General features: G+C 36.8%; 1 protein-coding gene across 7 annotated transcripts in view; it reads right to left on the bottom strand.

The window, feature by feature from the left end:
* The window catches only part of si:ch211-200p22.4 (phosphatidylinositol-binding clathrin assembly protein), a 71,705-nt gene extending 51,439 nt beyond the window's left edge, over positions 1–20,266 (bottom strand). The window contains exons 1-2 of one of the 7 annotated variants that reach the window (XM_051900728.1): positions 18,626–20,266; positions 3,473–3,615 (exon numbers count right to left, since the gene is read on the bottom strand). In XM_051900728.1, coding sequence (XP_051756688.1) covers positions 3,473–3,615; positions 18,626–18,755 — 273 coding nt within the window. In that variant the 5' untranslated portion in view covers positions 18,756–20,266. Of the gene's footprint in view, positions 1–3,472; positions 3,616–3,848; positions 4,182–18,625 lie in introns of those variants that run through there. The other 6 variants (XM_051900723.1, XM_051900727.1, XM_051900726.1 and 3 more) reach the window with 6 other exon arrangements.
* Between the last annotated feature and the right edge of the window lie 3,470 nt (positions 20,267–23,736).

A 23,736-nucleotide genomic window follows, 5' to 3' on the forward strand; every position in this document is an offset into this window, starting at 1 on the left:
TCTCTGACACTGACGATCACAAGACATATAGTGAAGGGCTTTTTATTTTATAGTCCAAGTGAATGAACAAGGACACATATGAGAGTCACTAGCACTACCATTGTTTTTGTGTGAGTGTGTGTGCCATTGTTTCCTGCAGAATCTATAGTGCCAGAAAAAGCAATTATATACATCCCAAGTTGTGAGCTTCAGTCTAAATTGAATGTGATGAGATAAAAAGGACAGCACACTGCGAAATAATGCCAGGCCAATACAATAGATGGCTTTTCTTCACTGGCTGCATTTAAAAACAAACATATAGTGCGACCAGTGTAGAACAATTCACAAAGAAACTTCTGATTCACGGAATCCCACAAGTCCTCTAAACCTGACAAACCCTCCCTTTCAGGAAATTTTTAAAAGTAAAGGTGAAAATGAGTCAAATTTGTTCTTTTAATACTAAAAATGCCAAAATTTGCATTTTTATGTAGTGTAGTAGTAGTAGAAAAATGTCATTATTTACTCACCCTCATGCTGTTCCAAACCTGTATGCCTTTTTTTCTTATTCTTTCTTTTTTCTTTTCTTTTTTTCATACAATGGAAGTCAATTGTCACCAAAACTGTTTGGTTGCCAACTTCTATCAACATATCTTCTTTTGTGTTCCACAAAAGAAAGACATATACATTTGGAAAGACATGAGGGTGGGTAAATGATCAGAATTTTCATTTTTGGGTTTAACTAAACCTTTAAGGTCTGTAATAATTACAATTAGCTTTAAATAAAAAGAGAACAAGTATTTGATATGTCCTCATTTAGATACTGTAGCTAGGTAAACGTGTGCATTTCTAGAGGAACTTATGTAGTAGCAATGCATTAAGTGGGCCATGTGCACATCTAGGTCACGTTCTACTGTATATATCATTAATGTGTGTGTGTGTGTGTGTGTGTGTGTGTGTGTGTGTGTGTGTGTGTCTCATGTTCTCACCTACCCGCTGTTCATCATTAGTGGACTACATGTTTGTGCCTGTATGTAAGTATCTATTTCTATCCAACTCTTGTTGCTGTTCATAAACTGTGCACACTTTTAAAGACTACACTTAAAGAACTTTAATGATGTCTTTGCTACCTTTCTGGGCTTTGAAATTTGGAATGACATTGCTGTGTATAGGGAGATCAGAAACCTCTCAGATTTCATCAAAAATATCTTCATTTGTGTTCTAAAGATGAGCAAAGGTCTTACGGGTTTGAAACGACACGAGGGTGAGTAATTAATGACAGAAATTTCATTTTTGGGTGAACTAAACCTTAAACGATACCCATCCCTAATGGCAACATTGATAATGATGAGAAATGCTTCTTGAGCACCAAATCAGCATATTAAAATGATTTCTGAAAGATTTAAAAAATAAATAAATAAAAATACTAATAATTTGGTGGGATCTCTCAAATAGATAGAATAAAAGGATTTCTGAAGGATCATGTGACACTGAAGACTGGAGTAATGGCTACTGAAAATTCAGCTTTGCCATCCCAAGAATAAATCACATCTTAAAATTCATTAATGTAGGAAACAGTTATTTTAGATTGTAATAGTATTTCACAGTATTACCGTTTTTACCATATTTTTGATCAATTAAATTACTTTTTAAAAACATCTTACCAACCCCAAACTTTTGAACGGTAGTAGAAAATACTAAAATACTTAAACTATTAAAATATTGACGCACATAAGGTGTCAAATGGTCAAAATTGCTTTAAACTAAGAAAAAGTAATGCTATGAAAAAAATTTAAGTCCATTTACGTTTAAATTCTATTAATTTCAATCATTTAATATAATTTAGGCTGGACAAGGCTTCAGCTGAACTTAGGAGGGTTACTCATTTAGTCTTTCCATGCTGTTGCAGGTCACTTTGACTCATTTAAAACTTCACAGATTTACTGCAACTTGACACCTACTTTTCAGGATGGCAATGTAAAATACTTCCACCATGTCTCACACACACAAACAGCACATTGTGACTGCTGAGCTGCGATTTGTCATGTAGGATCAATTTGACCAAGCTACACTGGATCTTCAATAGCCGCTTTTCCACTGTTGGGCCAGTGCGAGCCAGTGCTAACAACATGCTGTGCTGGGCCAATAGCCTCGGACCTCAAGCACCGAGGCCAAAATCAAGTTGCATTTCCACTGTCGGGCCAGTAGCTCCGCAGCACTTCCCTAAAACCCACCCTTAACACGCCTCCACAGAACACGTCACACGACCTCACAGTTTCACCAGCTGACTGAAAACTAGCGAGATCGAAAAATGAACATGACAAATGCGAACGTTTGGCCATTACTTAAAGACTTAAGATTCCAACGTTGATATTTGACCAAACATTTACAATAAAAAAATGTTACAGTGACAATCATTTATTAATTTGTTTCAGGAGTTCACATCAATCATGCTGAATCAAACTAGTATTTACCATTTCACGTAAAAAGAGAACACATACCTATTCGGTTGTACCTGCATCCATTTATTTACGATCACAAGAATTCACAAAACAACTCCATTAAGGCTTTTAAATCCAAAGGCTTACACATTTAGAAAAATACTGATAAAATATCATATGTTTACAAATTTTGTTTACGTCACATTTCTGAAAATTTCTATTAATTTTCCTCAAAATAATGCAATGATTGCGATCTGAGGAGTTTTGAGCGATCTCTCCGTCTCTCTATACTGTTATTCTTTCAGCCAGAGCAACAGAGGAAGCTCATGAGAAGAAAACAAGAGTTATGAGTTATACAAATTAACCAGAGTGTGTGACAGATGTATGGATGCATTAGTCTGGTATCAACAAAGGCACAGGAAAGAGACAGATAAAACATTAAACCAAATAAATGCACAATTATAATCATATATGAGTTGTCTACATTCCTCAAGCAGTTTCTGGTATTTTCCATAAACATGTGTATTTATTATCGCAATGATAAGCATAAGTAGACTTTAGCATTGCATATACATATATTTCTGCCTCATACGGTGATCAGAATCCCCATCGGATCACAACAAAGTTATTTCAAACACTCACTGATGTCTGAACTGAAAGCTTGAGCTGAAAATTGTTTAAAATGTCTTAAATGTTGAAGTTAGCTGGTAGCCTGTTATAATAATATGGGAAATGAGCAGCAGTGTTGACCATCTCCTGACTCTAAGGTAAACCCAGCCTCTGTTCATGACCACTCCTCAAGCCCCACTTGGCCCGTTCTGGATCAAGGTATTCGACCGGCCAAAAAACCTTGGCCGTTGGCCCCGACGAGGCCCGATCAAGCCCCGGAAGTGACAGTGAAAACTCGACTGGCTCTGGCACGCACTAGCATGCTCGCTTTTGGCCCGACAGTGGCAATGTGGCTAATGGTAACTGCACAGAAGGGTGTCTGATATGGGCAGTAAAAAAAAAAAAAAAAAAAAAGAAAAGAAAAGTCCAATTGCAGAATCTCTTACCTCATTTCCATACATCATTAGGTGGTGTGTGGTGATGAGCGCTTTGAAGACCACAACCCAGCTACTGTTGGTGGTTCTCTCAAACAGAGTGTCGGCCAGCTGGGGCACGTTCACATTCATCTCATTGGTGCAGTGAATCAAGTCTGAAAACACACGACACACACATTAGAGCAACACACATCACTGATTCACAATGATTCAAAGACCCTGCACAAGATGTTCCAATAAACACAGCAGATAGCAGGGCCCTCACATTAAATGAAACATATGTATCTGCAGTGGGTGCTAATGGAAGCAAATCTCAGCAGACTCTCATAACATCTCTCAGTATTCTACAGTGAGAATTCTAACCCAGTCGTTCTGTTATGCAACTCACAGACAAGCAGAGAAGATCCAAAGAGCGTCACGTCTTTAAATATGCAGCAGCACCCCAGTTTTGCTTTGCGTACTTGCATCTGAAAGCAGCATCTCTTGAACGCCATCAGATGCTCGAAAACTCGTTTCTGTTCTGTCCTGTTTGCATAATGAAGACATTCCTCCTACAACCCAGTATTCTTTTTTGTTCTTCAAAGGCAAATCTCTTTTCTCCCTTCCCTTGAGAAAAACATCTTTTCAAACACAGCAGGTAATGAGGGAGACGACTCCTCCGTATCTGTCGGATTTCGGCCCTGTGGGCCTGTCTGTTGTTCTAATAGGGAGTTCTAGTAGTAAGTAGTGCAGCTCCCAATTGGAGTCTGATGATGAATCACAAGGATCTGGCAAAAGAGACAGCACACTAGTATGCGGTGCGCTATACATCTACAAAACACACTTACAGGGTGCCAGCAAGGTACAAATGGCCTATAAATTGAGGATGTAATGCACTACAGTGTGGAAGCAAGAGTGTGTGTAGATAAGCCTCTGCCATGTTTTGTATATATAGTGGGTCTTTATGATTAAATGTCATATTGGTATAATTCTATAAAACAGTTTTGCACAAGAAATGCAATTTAATGTTTACTTAAGTTGGCATAACAGCAGTTATTTGTTGAGATGATTATTATGTCTGTTAAATAAATAGAAATTAAATATCATTCCTGTAGCTCAAACAATAAAGCATGGTGCTAGCAACTCTAAGCTCAAGGGATTCCCAGGGAATGCATGTGAAATGTAGCTATACCTTGGTAAATTGGTTTATGTACTAATATAGCAACACATACGAATTAGGCCTATAGATTGTTCTATATTGGATTTTGCTCATTTGTTAATAATGTATGTGGGTCAAAGATAAAATGGGGGTTTCTTGCATCAAAAAAAATAAATGTGTAATACAGCTTTAAAAAAAATTTCCTGTACATTAGAATATGTCCTGTTTAATTTTACACTTTTCTGATAAAAATATTATGACACTCATATATTTTTTACCATAATTTACAGAAGACACCCACTAAAATGTCATTCATTTGATGTCATATTAAGAGACTCTATTTAAGGATCACAGTGCAGCCTTCAAATACTAATTAATTGTACATTTTAAATCTTTATACTTTGCTAATATCCTTCCACCACTAGGTTTTACCCCATTTGTCAGCAAGAAGTTTTTGTAAGGAAGTGAAAATCATTTAAAATATAATAAAATTTAGTATCATCACATATTCTTACATATTTTAATCGTGATTACAATTACGGATGCCACAATTACATAATCGTTCAAAGGCGCAATTACAAAAAAAAAAAGATGTGCTTAAGATGTGTTTTTTTTTTCTACAGGTTATCTTAAGGGTTTTTTTTCCATAGTCTTAATTTTAGTTTTAATATAACTTTATGATGCCATGCATGTTGTTACTTTTTTTATTTAAAGAAACCAAACCAATGTATAGTTGGCATTTGAGACTTAACACTATAGAAAAGCAATACAAGTTTTTCAGGAAGAGTGTTTTCAGCTTGTTTATTTTCATATGAAAATATGGCATGAAGTTGCTTCAAACAATGGTATAAGCTATTCAAACCGTGATTCAATGTAAATTGTGATAATCGTAATTAATAATCGCAATTATATGTGATTTTTGTCATAATCGTGCAGCCCTGTATTGTTCCCATGATTGCAATGTTTTTAGTATTACTCTGTATCATTAAATTAGTTTTAATAATATTCCTGAGTATGATAAGCATTTTATTCTACTGTTCTGATGCTCCTGCCATGCTTGCTTAGCTTGTCAGTTTCTTTCTGACTTGCTCGGCTCCAAAAATTACTTCTTGAAGCTATATTTATGAATACTTTTTGTTTACTTACATAAATGACATTATCAGGACGAGTATTTTGGATGGAGAATCCCCTCAATGGTCTCTCTTAAACTTGTGACATACCGCAGTGAGGAGGGACTCTCTGTTCAGAAATATTTGTAAGCTATTATTCTGACAATCGCAATCCTGCATACCTTTCTCTTTTCCTTGCTAAAGGCGTGTTCACACCAAGCATGATAACTATAATATTCATAATAATGATAAAAATATAGTTTAAAAAAAATTATTCTAAAGATATAGTTAAAAAATCATTCTAAATATAAAAGAATAGTAGAGTCCACAACTATAAAGATAATGGCACAGAGAAACAACTTTTTTCCAGCTAATAAACGATAAAAACACTGACAGCCAATCAGTATCCATCCTGCTTTAAAGAGCTCCAGCATTTAGTGGCAGATGACAAAACAGCAGTACATGCTTAGAATGAACAGTGTTATAGTTCATTGGTGTGGATGCTAATATAGTTATTGTTATAATTAGTTTTAGTTATAGTTCTTGGTGTGAATGGGCTTTAAGAGTGCCACCCTAGCTATTGGGTCTGCATTTACGTTTTGGCATTTTACAGTGCCTTTCAACTCTCTCTGTTCGTGGGCATCTAAAATAAATCAATAACACAAATTAAACAACATAAAAATGCATTAAAATATTAATATTTATTAAGTTTAACATATTTGTCAGTGCTAAATACCAAAATGGCGACGTCTTGTCTTTGACCCATTTAAAGAAAGGCAATAAACAGATCATTGTGCCGACAATGAAAAAATCTATATAAAGAATTAATGTGTTAAATAATGTTTTAGTCTTTTCTTTCTGTGACAATAGCCCAATAGCATTTTGAAGTTTAATAAACCCATTAGGCCAGATCTTGAAATTTAAAACTTCTAATATAATGATAGTTAAGACCAATAAACATTTAAGATATATTAAGACTTTCTATGGCCTTAAATTTGATCAAAATGAATTTAAGACATTTTAAGATTTTTAAGGAGCTGCAGGGACCCTGTAACAGTATCTGCCAAATACATAAATGAAAGTTAACAGCATAGTTTGAGCTGTGTGGCTTTCATTTCTGGAATAGATAGATAAGATATTTTGAAGAATGTATGGACAAAAACAATGAAATGAAGGTCGAAACAATTTGACCCTATACTGACTTTCACTGAATGAGAAAAAAAACAAAAAAAAAAAAATATAGAGCCAAAATATCTTCAGAAGACAGAAAGCCTTACAGGTATGGAATGAAAGGAGGGTGAGTAAATGACAGAACTGTTATTCTTGGGTGAACTATGCCTTTAACTGAGAAAGAATTTCTTTTATACAAAAAAAAAGAACATGATAAATGAACTATTTTGGAAATTTGGAAATGAATTGAAAGTTTTGAGTAGGAATCGAATGTGGAGATCTGTAGCAATACCCAGCCCTAGTTGCTAGGGTGTTGTGGGTGGTTGCTAGGTGGTTACTAGATTATTCTGGGTGGCTGTTTACTGGCCCAAGTCCAAAGAATCCATCCCTAAGTCTAATGATATTCAAGTCTCTAGATAACGTATAGGTCCCTCCTTACAGTCATGTTTGTGGTATCACCCACTAGGGGAAAAAAACTGATCGCTTAGAAAAGTAATAGCACACAGGGGCACGTTCTGAGGTACCATTCATGCCTGTAGCACAAACGAGTTATGTGCCAAAGTTTAGTACTTAGGTTGAGCAATAGTAATCGTATTGCAAGCAGCATTAATAAATCTGTGCGATCCTGAAGATTCAAGTCAACTCCACTTGAGCTATTCAGCTTCTCTTCTCAAGATTAATGCATATTCACATACTGTGACTACTATTAAAAACACACTGAAGCCTGTTGGGGGATGAGTAACGAGATGGCTGCCTGTTCAACAGTTTTTTTTCCCCATTTCTCTCTCTCTCTCTCTCTCTCTCTCCAGTACTGAACTGCACCATGGCTTTTGCTCAGAGCTCAGTCTCCTTTCCTGTCTTGCTTGTTTTCTGATGGTCAGAAGGAGAGCCTGAGAGCTGATTGGCTCCTTTGGGAGAGAGGGGGAGGGAAAGAGAACGAGAGTGAAAAACTCCTAAGTGAGAATATGTACTGATTTAATCAGATAAAACAGAACACATTTGGTGGTATTGATCACAAAGTCCACTGTCTTAAACGGAGAAAGACTGAGAGAGGCACAAATAACAGAGTTAATGCGAGCAAGAAACTACCACTCTGACAATCTGAAGCACAGGGAATGCATGTGGTTGTATGGCTGATTACACCCTGGATCAGAGCTTTCAGACATTGCATATCAGGGATGTTCTCTTGCAATATTGCATCAATACTTTAAATCCATGTATCGGTATTTTTGATAAAGTGTACTTTCACTAAGCCAAGAAAAGCAGGTTGCCTAAATAAGCACAAGCTATTAAACAGGAATTTCCCAGTCCGGTTAGAGCTACTTATTTGGTCAGGTTACCATCTACATATTTTTGTGTCGATTCCCTTCAGAGATACATTTCTATAATTAATTCATTCATATAATTTCCCTCAGCACTCGACTGCAAAAGTTGTAGAGGTTGTAAAACTTCTCACTGCCTTCCACCATGTTTTCACACACAACAAAACTTATGCTGCACCTGCGTGAGACTGTTGCTAATTTTGCTTAATGCAAGACAGTATTTACTGTGAGTTTTTCAAATCGCGTAATTAATGATAATTAAAATATGAAACAGTAAAAGTAAGCGTCAGGGATTTTATTGTGGTTTATCGTCAAACTGGTAACCGTTTCATCCCTACTTCAATTCCAATCAAATTAAACTGTAATGCAAAGCAATGTACTTGAACTGAATCATGACATATTGTATGATACGACGTGTATTGCATCATGAGGTAGTTAGCGATAGCACATGATTCTAATCTCCAATTATCTCCTTTACAATGCTTCTGAGTGTCACACACTAAGTTCACAAAAGTAGATTCCCAGAGAGACAGAGAACAGGCAGCGTTTCACACCAGAGCCTTTAAATAGAGTTTCTGACAGTCTTTCACTAAAACAGACAATCACATTTCCATGTTATCCCTTACAAACACACACACCTGCACGGTTCCGTGCTGAGATGTGTGCACCAGAGCACGAAATGATGTTCAGTGGTGAGAATCGAATCCGAGAAAGGCGGTGAAAGGAAGCGGTGGCCCAATGATGTCACTGCAATGCAGCAAATGAAGAGTCTTTGAGCGATGAGGTCACACACTTTCTGTCTGCCTGTGTCAAAGTCTTATTGTTAGACTGAAAGACAACAAAACTCTGTGGAAATGTTCATACCGGGCTGCGCCTGCCACCAGTCAGAGTTGACAGAGGTTCAAAACATCCTTGAGTTTCCAACGCACGCATTGCTGCCATAATTGGCCGGTGGACTGGAGACTGGTTTGGATTTAAAACCAGCTCTATGCAAAAGTGAAAAAAATGAACAAAATTACAAATTAAAGCACTTTTGATTCAAAGCATGATTATTCTCCTGCAGTGCCTGGGCTTACAAATTAATCAGGATTGAGCCTTGATGAGGCACAGGAAGTTTGGCAGGAAGCCTCTCATGAGTGTGTGTGTACACGAGGAAGTAAATTGACCAGGTGGCCTGACAGTCTGTCCAGCTGTCAGCCAGAAGACCATAGCTAGTGCTCACCTCTGAACCACCACAGCTGCCATGCTAATTACCTGTTCCAAGTGTACTAATCACTGACTCTAGGTCAGTTCTCCATGACCCTCTGCTTCAGAGAGAACTGGCCCATTATGCACTAGGGGTGAAGTGGGAATTGACATTTCAAAGTATTGCAATATGTTATTGCACAATATTCGCACACAAAAATCAATGGGTCTCATGCACTAAGCTTGCACACACAAAAATTTGTGCAATCTGCACACAAATAAATCATGATTCACCAAAAACATTCATACTAAAAAAATAAATAAATAAAAATTAAAAGTAGGAATAACTGAAACCACAACCCTACACAAAAAAGCACTTTCTCTGTCCAGCCTTATAATTGTGTTAAGTTATATTTAATTTTTAATAATAAAATTAGTAAGAAGTAAGAAAAGTAAGATAGCTTCAGCTGCAAGGTTTCTCTGAATAACAGATTTAAGAGTATGTATGGCTGGCTAATGAGAGGTCTGTGGTCTGGGTCTGTATAAAAGGGTTTATTGAGTTTGAACTGGTTTTGAGAAAGACCCAATGATCAAGGATTTGGCTAGAGTGGCATATTTGACGAGTGACTAAAGACTGTAAAGGTTGTGCGGAAAGCCCTTATATGGAGATGGTTTGGGCGTGTTTTATGCAAATGACTAACCTCATGCACGTGGCCGCTAATTTAGAATACTACAAATTCACTAACATTAGAACGAGATTAAGAACAAATTTATGTGCACACGTTGAGATGAATAAGAAAATAGTTTGAAGTTAAACATTCACAATTTTTACAGTTCTAATCACAAACACAAAAATAAAATACTACTGTATCATGACCCCGCCATCAATATAATATTTGTATCACCAATAATGTTGTCAATATAATATGTGTGTCGTGTGCAGCCATGTTTACAGACTAGATGGACCTCCAATGCAAGAGCATGAAAAGATCAAAAAGATTGTGATTTCCTTTGTGGCAAAGCTGATCACTAAGATTAAAGGACCTCCAGACCTGTTCAGATTTTTCTCTATTCTCAAAAACAAATGCTAACCTCTCGAACCTGCAGATAAGAACAGCAAACCGTTTTGAATTTAATGAGCACAGAGAGTCTTTTATCGGCTAACCGCTTCAGCTAGCTTGAAGGAGAACAGCAAGGAGAATTCTTCTCCAAATAAACATCAGTTCTCCCTCTGTCTGGGGAACCTGGGACCTCTATTAAAAGTAGCTGGGTTCCTTTTTGAGAGCTTGTTTGCTATGTCTGTATCTCTGCCTCAGTTTCCTTCCAGATGCATGTTGATGGCCTTGTAGCTGTGATTGCAAAGTACTGGAAAAGCAAATTATGCTTATCTTGTGGATGGTCCTCTAACATTCAGGCTGAAATGTGGTGAGACGAGGTCGGTCTTCGATCAGCGCTCTGGGAACATAAATGTGATGATGGTGACATTTTTGTAAAAGGCCTATATGGGATTCCTGAACAGTGAGTTCAGTGACACAGTTCTGTGGAATACCGCAGCCATTCCTCACATGTCATTCCCATATTTCTCCCTTTCTCCCTCTCTCCCTCTTTTCTTTTTCACCAGGAGAGCTTTGCAACTAATCAGCAACTTGGGAGCACAGCTTGTAGAATTCTATAAAGCTCCAGTCTATAATAAAAAGGACAAAAGAAAGCCATACAATCATATATAAGATCAGTTGCCCTTTATTTCTCACAATGCCCAAGAAATGTCATCTTTGCATTTATGTTTTAAATAGGATGAATGAGAAGTTTTAGCTTACTAATAAATCAGATTATATCTCACCAAGATAGTACTGTCTTCAACATTAAAATTAAAAAAAAATTCTCTGACTTCAGACTTTCAGTTATTATGCTTCTTTGCTTTGTCTGTTTGTTGTGAGGATAGTGTGATAGTTCAGTGCAATAAAAGGTTATAGTTATGTATCCGAATGTAAAAATATGTAGTTTTGCACATACTGTATGAGCATGAGAGAATGAAAAAAAAAAAAAAAAAACAGCTCTGAGAATTCTCTCCTCTGAGATGCATCATAAATAAAGTCCCAGGTTTTGCAGAGGAGATGTCAGAAGAGGAGCCAGGGGCTCTTATAAGGTACAAAACAAGCTATCAAACAGAGCCAAAGGCCCTCAGCAGCTATAAATAGGCCACATCAGCACTATGAGCGTGAAGGGAACAGAAGCAATGTGTCATGCAGCATGTGTAAGCTCTCTTAAAGTGGTGTAGTTGTGTCCTCACACTGAATGAAGCTCAACAAACATTGATCAACTGCTCCTCTTCCTAAAAAAAACTCCATTACTGAATCTGTGCTTCAAAGACATTCTCTTTTATCAGTCAAAGTACCGTAGCTACTGGGTCTATTTCTCCTTGCTTGCTTCTCAAGTAATACAACATCCATCATCCACAAAATTACAATGAGTTCATAAGTAAAAGCTACTTATCTGTGGAGCAGTTTACTCATGCGGAGTTGATGGCTGTAAACAGTGGACAAAGCATCCTGAAGGGTAATCTGTATTCTGAAAGGCATGGGTGGTATTTTCCAAGACATGTTTGAGAATGGCTGTTTTGTCTTTGCTGCACAGCATCATTTCATCTGTCTAGTTCAAAATCAGTAGCACTTCACCTTTAACCCTGACAGACTCCAGATTCAGACTGCTGCTAGTTGGATAGTCTTACGACTATTTACTATGGGCGTAAAGTCTGCTTTAGGCATGTGCAAAACCACACACATTCAAAACCAATTAGTATGGTGGGTTACTGAATGACTAGTCAACTAATCAATCTTAAAGAGATAGTTCGCCCAAAAATGAAATTCTTGTCATTAAGTGCTCACCCTCATGTCGTCCCAAACCCGTAAGACCCTTGTTCATCTTCGGAACAAAAATTAAGATATTTTTGATGAAATCCAAAGGTTTCTGAACTGTAGTCACATGGACTACTTTAACGATGTGTTTAATACCTTTTTGGCCTTGAAAGATGCAAAGACATTGCTGCCTAAGTGTTCAGAAACCTCTCGGATTTCATCAAAAATATCTTAATTTGTGTTCTGAAGATGAACAAGGGTCTTACGGGTTTGGGACGACATGAGGGTGAGTACTTAATGACAAATTTCATTTTTGGGTGAAATAAACCCCAAATCAAATGAATATTATATGGGCATGGTAGAACAATGTCTATTGTAACATCCTAAACCATAAATCAACAGTAAAAACAAACAAAAAAAAAAAAACAATGATATCCTGTCAATCAAAAGGGGGCAGGAAAACGCGTCAGACGGCAACTTATACAGTGTGTGAAGAAAATGTCATGTGCAAGCGTGAAGTAGGGCTGGGCGATATGGCTGAAAACTGTATCACGATATCAGTGTTTCATATCGGTCGATATCGATAATTATTGATAATTTTTTCTGACCCATTTAAAATAAGGACCAGGGGAAAAATATATTACATTTAAACATTTTTATTTTAAACTTAACCTTCCTCTGATCATAATCCCCTCAGTTATTAAGACAGAAATGTCAACAACCATGGAAAACTCAAATAATTAAAATGTTGTGCGGTGTTGCAGCTACAGATGTTGTTGGTTGAATACGGCTGTGCTCCAAAGGGTGAGCGCGGCTAAGGTGGTACATCAAGTTCGTGGTATTACCAGTCTTGCATAATTTGCAGACGACATTGGTCTGACTACGGTCAGATTTATAATATCCAAAAAACTGCCATACTGGCGAGCTGACTTTTCCTCTTTTATTTACAATTTCCTCGCTCGCTGCGGCACTCAATTTCTGCTTATCAGTTGCCGGTTACTGAAGAGGAATCCAGCAGACCAGCACGAGACAACGATATGGCGCAACCAAACTTGATACTGTTACATGATTGGCTGTTAGCATGTCACTCCCTACATTGCTAGGTTACCAGAGAGCGAGTGCATTTGTTAATGCAACCAAAATGCTTCGCAACCTCTGTTTTCTTCCGACAAAGAATAAAAAAAATATCGAACGTTTTATCGAACACATTTTTTATTGATATCGATCACGTGTCTATCGCGATACATATCGTTATCGTTTTATCGCCCAGCCCTAGCGTGAAGTTCAACTTCCATAGAAATGAACTGAAAACGCTCACTCTGCTTCGCTCGCTCCGTGCCAATGGATATGCACCATAAGAGACCCATGATGGCTAAGCGAGAAATCCGACCGGCACTCTGTATTAAAAGTTAGCGCATGGAAGCACTTTGGCTTCTATGAAGTTGAATGGGAAAAGGACCTGGGCTGCGTTTCTCAAAAGCATTGTAAGCCTAAGTTGATCATAGAGACCATTGGTTGCAATTGTTCTACGATCAACTTAGACTTAAGATGCTTTAGGAAACGCAACCCTGGACAAGCCACACTATATGCAAGTTGTGTTATTGCTATATTATTAATATTATATTGCACATAACAGGAGGATGTTGGTTAGAAGTCTATTATTTAATGTTAGTGACTCAGAATATGCTGAAGTCTGTATTATTTTACAAGTATGCTGCTACAGGCACACATTTCTTTTCCTGTTGGTTCTTTGCAATGCTGGGACATATGCTGGCAAATGTAACCTTCCTGTTGACTTGCCAAATCACTTCCATTTGCTTTATTAATAAAAGATATTGGAAGTAATTCATTATGGATCATTACAAATACTTTGCTTTAAAAGTATCAAGTAGTCACACAGTGAGAAAAAATAAAATCTGTATAGGAAAACAAAGATGCAGCCTTAATCGTTTTATCATCGCATCGCAGCCCTCTGAATCGTAATCTAATCGAATCAAGAGGAGCCTAGAGATTCCCACCCCTACTAGAGAGGAGCTTATATACTATTAATTATATATATGGGATGCACCGATATGATTTTTTGGGGCCGATACCAATTTTAACAAACAATTATTGCCCGGTACCGATATTTGTCACTTCCTCTCTTATTTGAAATTTTGTCATTAAAATAGATATTTTGATCATAAATCAGCAAAGTTCAAAAACACCTGCATTAAAATATACTAGCAGGTTTATTGCTGCATCAAATAATTTTAATGAACATGGATTGGATCCATTTAACATTCAGCAGACCTACATAAAGACAAAGATACATATGAAATAAACAGTGCTTTTTAGGTTGGTTTAATAGTTTTCAGGTACAGAAATAAAGTAAACAAATGTAAAATAACACTGCATATTCTTCACTGTATAAATTATATACATATTAATCCTTTATTGTAACAGACTTTATTGTTATTAATCTTCTAATTTGTTTTTGTATACATTTTAATATTTTTAAGTTTAAATATGTATGAGATCTGCACTATCTCCTTTACTACGGCAGGACTCTTATTTTGATGGGTTTTCTCGTCTACGGAGCTATAAGGGTAATGGAGAGCACGCAGTTCTTCTGAGATATTTTGCAGATTTAAAGTTTGTCAGTTTATTAAGCACCACTGAAAAGGCATAAGATCTGTATGTATTTGTTTACTGTAAGTTATAATAAGTGTTTTGAGTAATTCACTGTATGTTGAAGATAATGCAATGGAGAGAGAGAGAGTTTTTTGCGCTAGGATTAAGCAACAGTCATTATAAAGCTCAGCGCCTTCACGCAGTTATGTAATAAACCATCGGTTTGTTATATCGGCCTTTTTCCTGCTACAGCAGATATGCCGATGGCTGTAAATTGAGCAAAAATCGGTGCATCCCTAATATATATAAAATGGGAATCTCTAGGCTATATATGTATATTATATATTAAGATTATATATATATATATATATATATATATAAAATCTTTGAAAAACTGTCATGAAGACAAGTGTTCATGAAAACTTCCTTATGTGCAACGGAGTTGTATAGAAATATTTTAAGCTTTGTATGAAAACATTTGAGTTGAAACATTTTTGGGTGGAATTATTATATCTGAAAATAAAAAAATAAATAGCAGTTGAAAATAATAGTTTGGGCTCTGTTGTTAATTGATGTCAATCAGGAGAAGCAGCAGGCAGTGGTTTGAGTGAGAAAATGATGTGCTAGTCTCGAGTCTGTGGCCAGGGGAAGACTTAGCCTTGCCCACCCTTACACACTCTCCGTCTATGGGTTACAGTGCCGGTGTTGTGCCAAAATTCAATTCCCTGATTGCTTAACCCTAATCCCACCCCTAATCCTAACTCCTCCCCCACACATAATCCTAAACCTACTAGGGGGGTAATAATTTGGCGGGGATAGGAACTCGACACAACACCGGCAACATATGAGAAGTGCTGGTACGCAAGAAAAAGTGAGGGTATACTACGGATTAAAATATAGAAGTGCTGCCTACCGGCCCACTTTGAGTACTAATATATATATATATATATTTTATATAAAAAAAATAATCTAAAACTTCTTGACTAGTTGGAAATTGTACCTTATTTTGGTCAAAGTCCACCCACCACAAGAAGGGGCTATCTGGCATTAGGTAAAATAAATACAGTTCTATTTATTCAGCATTTAACTCAGAAATAAATTAAAACTGTTAAAAAATATATATTGAATAGTTCTCAAAAATATGATGCTACAAAGCTTGCAAAGTATTAATTCGTCCTTCATAATAACAGCTTAGTAATTTGTAAACACAACATTGTTTCCCAGTGGACTGATAAAATCCAGTGCAACCTGACAGTGACAACCCAAAATTGCATTAAAACAAGTCAATCAGATTGGATCTGTTGATTGTGTGCAAAATATATCAAGAGGACTTGTAAATGGTCAATGTGAATTAAGAAATCTGAAACAGACTTGTAGCAGTGTAATTTTTGTACCAATCTGGGAACAATTCCCCAGTTAGCTTATTGGTTAGAATGTAAGACTGAGCACAGATCCCAGTTCAGTACAATAAGCTCAAGATCTACCAAAAGCCAGTGTCCCACTCACTGCTTCCGAAGAGGTCAGAGAGCAAAATCTGTTTGTTGACTCAGTAAAAATTTCACTGATGTTTGCACAGAACAGGAAAGTGAATGCAAACTGGACAAAACTAAATAATAAAAGACAGAATCTTCAAAAGAGAGAGAGAGAGAGAAAAAAAAAAGATTAACTTCTTTGTCAGCTATATAAATTTCCAATCTCACAGACTGCTTTAATCAGAATGAAAAAGCAATGAATAAACATTGGGTTTATTCTGGGAGATGCAGTAAGGGATGCAGTAAAATTAAAATTCTGGCCGATACACATAAGCCAAAAATTCTTTTAAAGTTATGGCTAATAATAACCAATAAATGGTTGATACATTAAAATTGTAGCCTACTATTTTGCATAAAGATTTAATTTAACAGTGTTATTCAGTTGTGTTTTTAAAAGATTAGTTCACTTCAAAATTAAAATTTCCTGATGATTTACTTATAAAAGCTTCAGCAATTATCGCAACATGAAAATTTGATATTGTCACATGCCTAGCGCATACTGGATCGGTACTTTGCCTATGTCACGCATGACCTTTCCAACGCGATTACATAATGCGTGGCGCATTGCAGAGCAGTGCAAGATAAGCATTTGTGGTTAAAGCTTATAAAATGACCGATCGTTTTGCTAGATAAGGCCCTTATTCCTCGGCTGGGATCATATAGAGCCCTTTGAAACTGCAATTTGGACCTTCAACTCGTTGTACCCCAGTGAAGTCTACTACATGAAGAAAAATCCTGGAATGTTTTCCTCAAAAACCTTAATTTCTTTTCAAATGAAGAAAGAAAGACAAACATCTTGGATGACATGGGAGTGAGAAAATTATCAGGAAATTAATTCTGAACTGAACTAACCATTTAAAGAGTAACTTTAATTGAGCGTTAGATGATTGCAAAAGTAATCTAAATGTAAAAAGTGGGGAAATGAACTGTCACAAATTTCCAAAATCAACCAATATCAATAAATTTAAAAGAAGATCACCAATAACCAATATGCCAATATGATACCAGTGCATTCTAATAAATTATGACGTATATGGTCTTTATGACAACAGAAAAACAACATATGTCAGGCCTCAAAAATTCCCCAATTCTAAGAACCGGTTTAAACAAGTCATGTGGAAATATTTCTGGATATAATACTTCTCTGCTTTAAGCAAAAAGAGGAAGTAAGCAACACTCAACCTTCAGTAATTCTGCGTTGAGTCACAGTTACGACAAATACAGTGTTGTGTTATGCAGTGTTTGCAGATTAAAACAGAAGCAATGAAGCTGGCAGATCGGCACAGTCTACCATACTAGGCCACATAACAGGTGGCTGACACAGGAAACAAATCCAGACTAAACATGAAGCTGTGTTCTGCAAACACTGATGAATCAAAGACAAAAACACAAAACAAACCAATCAGGCTTTATCGTTTTCATGGCTGCAAGAAGGTCTGTGGTTTAACAGCACAAAAGGTGCCGAAGCAGCCAGCCTCCCTCATTCCATCAGGAAATCTCAGATAAAGGTCTAAAAAGAAATCCCTTGATGAAGAGCATTTTGCACCTAGACGCATTTAGCTGCATTTAGAACGTCAGAAACAAGTCGTACAAATGCTTCAGCTCATCTCTTTAGACACTGCCTATGCGAAAATGAAACTGACATGCTGCATTCTGCATTAACTCTGCTTTTATCAAAAGAATCAATGACTCAATGCTTCACTGCACACACGCCTGTATTGACCTTCATCGCTCCCACACCGTCTCGATGATGACTGTTAAAAGAGGGATCACACAAGACGTGAAGACATTACACACACCACATGACTTCAAACACAATGCATCAGAATCCCTGACAGCTACATTCACTGATTCAAGCAGAAGCGGCTGCTCATTATGAAGCACATATTAATAGACTGAAGCTGATTGTAAGATGACAAGCTGCTTCAACATTGCTGCAATAACACATACATCATTACAGAAAAATAAAATGGGCCACAAAGTCAGTAAATGACCGTATACTGCCACGTTACAGTGGCATCAGCTCCTTGAACTGACGGCGTCCAAAGACAGATCAGCATTCCCATCACGAGCATGTTCTAATTCATCACTAGCGTCCAGACAGCTGAGGATGTGCAAGGCTAGTGGTACTGCATGCCAGGCATGCAGTAAGACTTTGAGCTTTTAAAAGAGCACCCAAGAACACCTGCAGAGACTGTGCAAATACAATTACAAGGATTTTTTTTTTTTTGGTATACTCACAATCGAGGTGTTTCTTTTTGGGTCCACTGACTTCATGCGTTGTGGCCTTGCAGACGGCTTTGCTGATGGCTGATCCAGTCATGCTGTGCTGAGCTGCAGCAATGCGATCCGTGATGGACTGACCTGACATTTTTATTCAGCTCCGATATATGAAAAATGAGCACTAAACTTGACCTGATCTCACTGCAGACGTGTATTTTCAATAAGATCGAGTATAGGACAATTTTACAAAAATACACTGACTCGATACAAACTGTTGAGTTTGATATGTTTGAACCAGCCACCAAGTCAACTGCCACTAATTTATACACTTGTAGTAAAAAAAGGAAGGAAAAGTTGACCTAACTAGTAAAAATGTCACAACTAGATATGCCGTAACTAATTTGGAGGGGCGATCTGAACTTTTGTTAGCTAATATTACTCATACAGCATTGGCAGCAAGAGCAGATACTGGTATTATTGAAGTCTGAAGATACAAAACAACTGTTGGAAAATGTCATAGCTATCAGTCAGGCCAGCTCAGAGGATTCAGGCAGAAAATATCACCTGTCAGCCAGCTTGAGCCTCACCAATAAAGACCTTTTAACTGGATTGTGGGAAACACCAGCAGACTATACTGAGATCAGATGAGCAAAACTGTTCTGTGGTTTTTCTTGCCTTTATAAACCTGCTATTACACTGGCACCAAGACTTAACCAGTCAACAACTCTGACAGGTTTGTTTGCGAGAAATATGCATAGACATACAAACCAAACCCTATGAGAGACGTAGCAAAGAGGCGGTAAGAAATATGGATTAACGCAACAATGTAACTACACAGGTAACAAAACAAAAGTATTATGTAACCAAACTATTTAGGCGATTTATCTCATCAACAATCTAAACTATCTACCCAGCCAGCTGAGTAGATAAATCACATCTGAGCTTGAATTACTGCTCCAGCTTTCTTATATTATTCAACTACTAACAAATAACAATCCTGCGCGAGCCTAAGCTATTCCTAAATAGCACATAATCTTCAAAAAGAATGGAAAATATCTTTAAAAAGAAGTCCAGCGTGCATCCCGACGAAGACAGCTGAAAGTGTCCGGCTCAAGTTGGACTCCAGCCCGGTAAGCCAGCGCGTCTAACCGGATGCCTGGTTCTCTGCCCTTCCGTCCCGCTTAAAGTCCCCCTTTAGTCCGCGTATGCGACACGGTTCCGTCCGTGGTGAGACCTAGAGACGTCGAGTTGTTCGGGACTAAATGAGGGGTGGTGTAGCTATAACCCCCCTGTCTGTCGCTGTTTCTGTGGCTGTGGTTCGAACTGTCAGCTCTGTTATTCCGGTTTGGTGAAGAATGCGCTGGCGGAGCCGTTCAGGACAAAATGGCTTCGCTGTGATCAGGTGAACGAAGAGCTAGAGTTTGATTGGACGGGAGCAAGTGGCGTTCACTCGATCGTGGGAAATAGCGTTACCACTCTCAACTTAAACTCTTGTTGTGACTCTTTTTTGACAGTTGTTCCATAAATGAAATAACCCTGGAGATTGCTTTTGAAAAACATTTGAATAAATATAACGAATAAGACATTAAATTACCTTTTTATATATAAAATCAGTTTGTATATATTTTTTTTTTTATTTTACACATTTTATTTTTTTAAACTATGAACTTTTTTATTTAATTTGGCATTTCCAGTTGACATCTCAATCTCACGGACTTACTGCAGTTCAATCATTAGCCACTAGGGACTCATGAATCCAGCTTGGGAATCAATAGTTCATGAATGACATGGCTTTTCATAGAATAAAAACTATTTTAAGTTTTCATAGGATATATTTTATATACATTTAAAGTTATGTAATTTAAGTAGAATGTTTTGTGCAAAGATCTTGTTTGCATTCAAAGTATTTGGAAACCAGAATCAACCAATCAGAGAAGTCGCTGAGCTACTCGTGGTTCGTCCTACAGTGAGACTATCGAGTGTAGGCTATGTAGGCAATGTAGCCTACCTCTGTCGAAATATTCTTACATTTTGTGGGTAAGAATCTATTTACAAATAATCATATTTCGAAACAGGTATATATATATATATATATATATATATATATATATATATATGTGTGTGTGTGTGTGTGTGTGTGTGTGTGTGTGTGTGTGTGTGTGTACCTATGGTGTGTACTTGTTTTGACTAATGTCCTTACTAATATTGTGAAATACTTTCACAACCCACTAGTGAGGACATTGACTGGTCTTCACTAGTTTTATCTCAGCCAAAAGAGGTTTTTATTTAAATCTAATGATGTGCACATGTTTCTGTGATGGGTGGGTTTAGGAGTAGGGGTAGTGTAGGGGGATAGAAAATATCATTGACCTGATATAAAATCAATTGAAGTCTATGCAATGTCCTCACTAAGATAGCAAAACAAACCTGTGTGTGTGGCAAGGAACTGTAAACACTGCATTCAAAGATCAGAAGTTTAAGTTTAAATATGTTCAAAATGCCTTATAGAAAAGCTTATGACCTCATCATTTAACCTATTTTTATGCAAGTATGTCTGTCATTCTGAAAACTACATCCAGCTGTGTCAGAAGCACAACAAAGCTGCACGTCTTTTCGCCCTTGTCTATTCACATGTAAATGACTGACATGAATTTCTTATGCTTTTCACCATATTATGACACCCATCAACATGAAATGAATATCAGAAAGTGTCCACCAGTTGTTTTCTTTGCCTACTTGCAGAGCAGTGAGACCATATAGACTATTTTGGTTTAAAATACCACAAATAATATATTATCTGTTAATGAAACACTAACTAGGCAATTAAATCATTAAAAGACATTATAAATAAAATACACTCATCAGATTCAGCAAATGCCATCATGTGCCCAAGTAACAAGATACTAGATAAATAAACATTTGACAAATTTTGCTTGAACTTTTAATTTTATTTTATTAGAATTATAAATACTATGTAGTGAATTACGTAGTGAACAAATGAATAGGGGTTAAAAACAATGACCTGTGACCTCTAAAGCATTAAAACCCAGTGTCAGAGTCAAACATGGGGTAAGCAAAAGGAAATGTTTCTGAGGGGAAGTACAACAATCAACATACCTTTCTGTATGAGGAAGTGGTTTAAAGAGCAAAACCACAATGGTGTCATCCTGTGACTTCATTTGGGAGGAGCATTAGAACATGTATTGCTTTGAGAAAAACTTTTTATTTATAAATAGCTAGTTCATTTGAACTAGTCACATATGGCTATATATAGTCTACTTTAAAAAACTGATGACACTGTATAAGTAAACCTGGTTTTTAATAGCTGTTTTTAACATCACTGCAAAATTACGATTAATACAAAATTACTATAAAATTACTAAAAATCTATTCACGCTGTGGTATTCATGTGCACAAAGACAATGCATTTGCAGTGAACATAATGTGTTTACACTAGAACACACACAGAACATTGTGATCTACTGATCTACAAAAGTATTTCTACAAGATGTAGGCTAATCCAGCAATTTTTTGAATAGGCCTAGGTAGGCATTCTGAACGGATGATGTGACAGCCCCATCTAGAGGTAAGCAGATGCAATTATTTCCATGGCAACTAGATCCAGCAGTAGCCCTTGGCAACTGATCACTTCCCCAGGGAACATCCTACTTAATGAAACAAGAGATGTTGGCATGTAAATAACATATTATGGTTCAAATTCTGCCAATATATGTAATAGAAAGTTGCACTGCATCACTGCATGGACCACTTTATCCTTAAAAACAAAAATTCTGTATCACTTTAAAGATTACTTAAAATACATAAATTATGTGGACAAAGAAATTATTGTGCATTTTTTTCACATAAATGGTTCCATATTTGTTGGACCTTGTTTTTAAAAAGCTCTTTACATTCATTGAAAGTATACAGGTGTTACTGCAGACTGTGTCATTGCAAACAGGTTTTGTGAGAAGGACTTCTCTTGATTGACAGAGCATCCAACGCCTGCTAAAATGGTTTACCTCTCCCTCTCATTCAGTCAGCCCTTGCATCATCCATATAATCACATGTTTGACTAGGCTAAATGAATGCTTTTACTGCCAACATACAGGCTTTAGAACTGTAAATTTAGTAAAGTGTGTAAAGTGACTAACAAATGAGGAACGTCACAAGAAATGTATTGTACAAATTCTATCTTACAATAACATTCTGATGTCCTTAAGATAAGCCTTCAAATGAATGAAAAAAAGTATGATTTGTTGTTGCCACAAGCTAACCTACACAGTCATGAAGACAGACACACTTTTAAACAAAAGCTGCTATCACACCACTCCTGACATGCTCTCATCTTCAGGTCCAACAACTACTGGCTGGCAGCAGCCGGTACAAATGTACCGCAGCACACAGAGGTAAACACTGCCGGACAGTCCCACGGTTAGAACCAACAGGATCAGACTCAGGTATGACGGCCCAGACTGGTATGCATATTCGGCGAGCACATCACTGTCCATTACTTCAGGTAATTCAGCGTTCTGCGCTGGTGAATTGAAAAGAGATGAGCTGTTAGTTTTATTTAGCAATTTATTTATTTAAAAAATCATATCATCATGGTCTGTTAGCAAAATTTTAACTATACTGATGTGAAATCTCAGTTTGTATATTGTATTCTATACTGCACATTGTAATATTTTGCTTAATGAACGTTGTGCTGTAGTGTTTCAGAAACTGCACCGACAAAAATGTCTACCAGCCTAGTCATGTGTCATAAAAGTATCTAATTATTAATATATTTTAAAAGGCCAATTTCTTTTGTACATTGTATTGCATGTATTCATTTTATTAATTTAGGGCTTGTATATGTAATAATGAAGAAGTTAATTTTATGTTTTAATTTTGATGTTTGTTGTTTCAGGTTGTTTTGTGCCTTTTTCTATTCCTACATTCTACATGTCCCCTGAAATCCACTGAAACTATATTCTACTATATAACAGAACAGACACACAGTTAGACAAACAGCATGCTACAGCTAATAAAAAAAAAAAAATAAAAAAAAATGTTACAAGATGCTACTAATTATTCATTATTCATAAATAAATGAAGAACAAGACAGCTAGCTGTCTGATGGGATA

Source organism: Ctenopharyngodon idella, chromosome 7, assembly GCF_019924925.1.
Source record: "Ctenopharyngodon idella isolate HZGC_01 chromosome 7, HZGC01, whole genome shotgun sequence".
Lineage (NCBI taxonomy): Eukaryota > Metazoa > Chordata > Actinopteri > Cypriniformes > Xenocyprididae > Ctenopharyngodon > Ctenopharyngodon idella.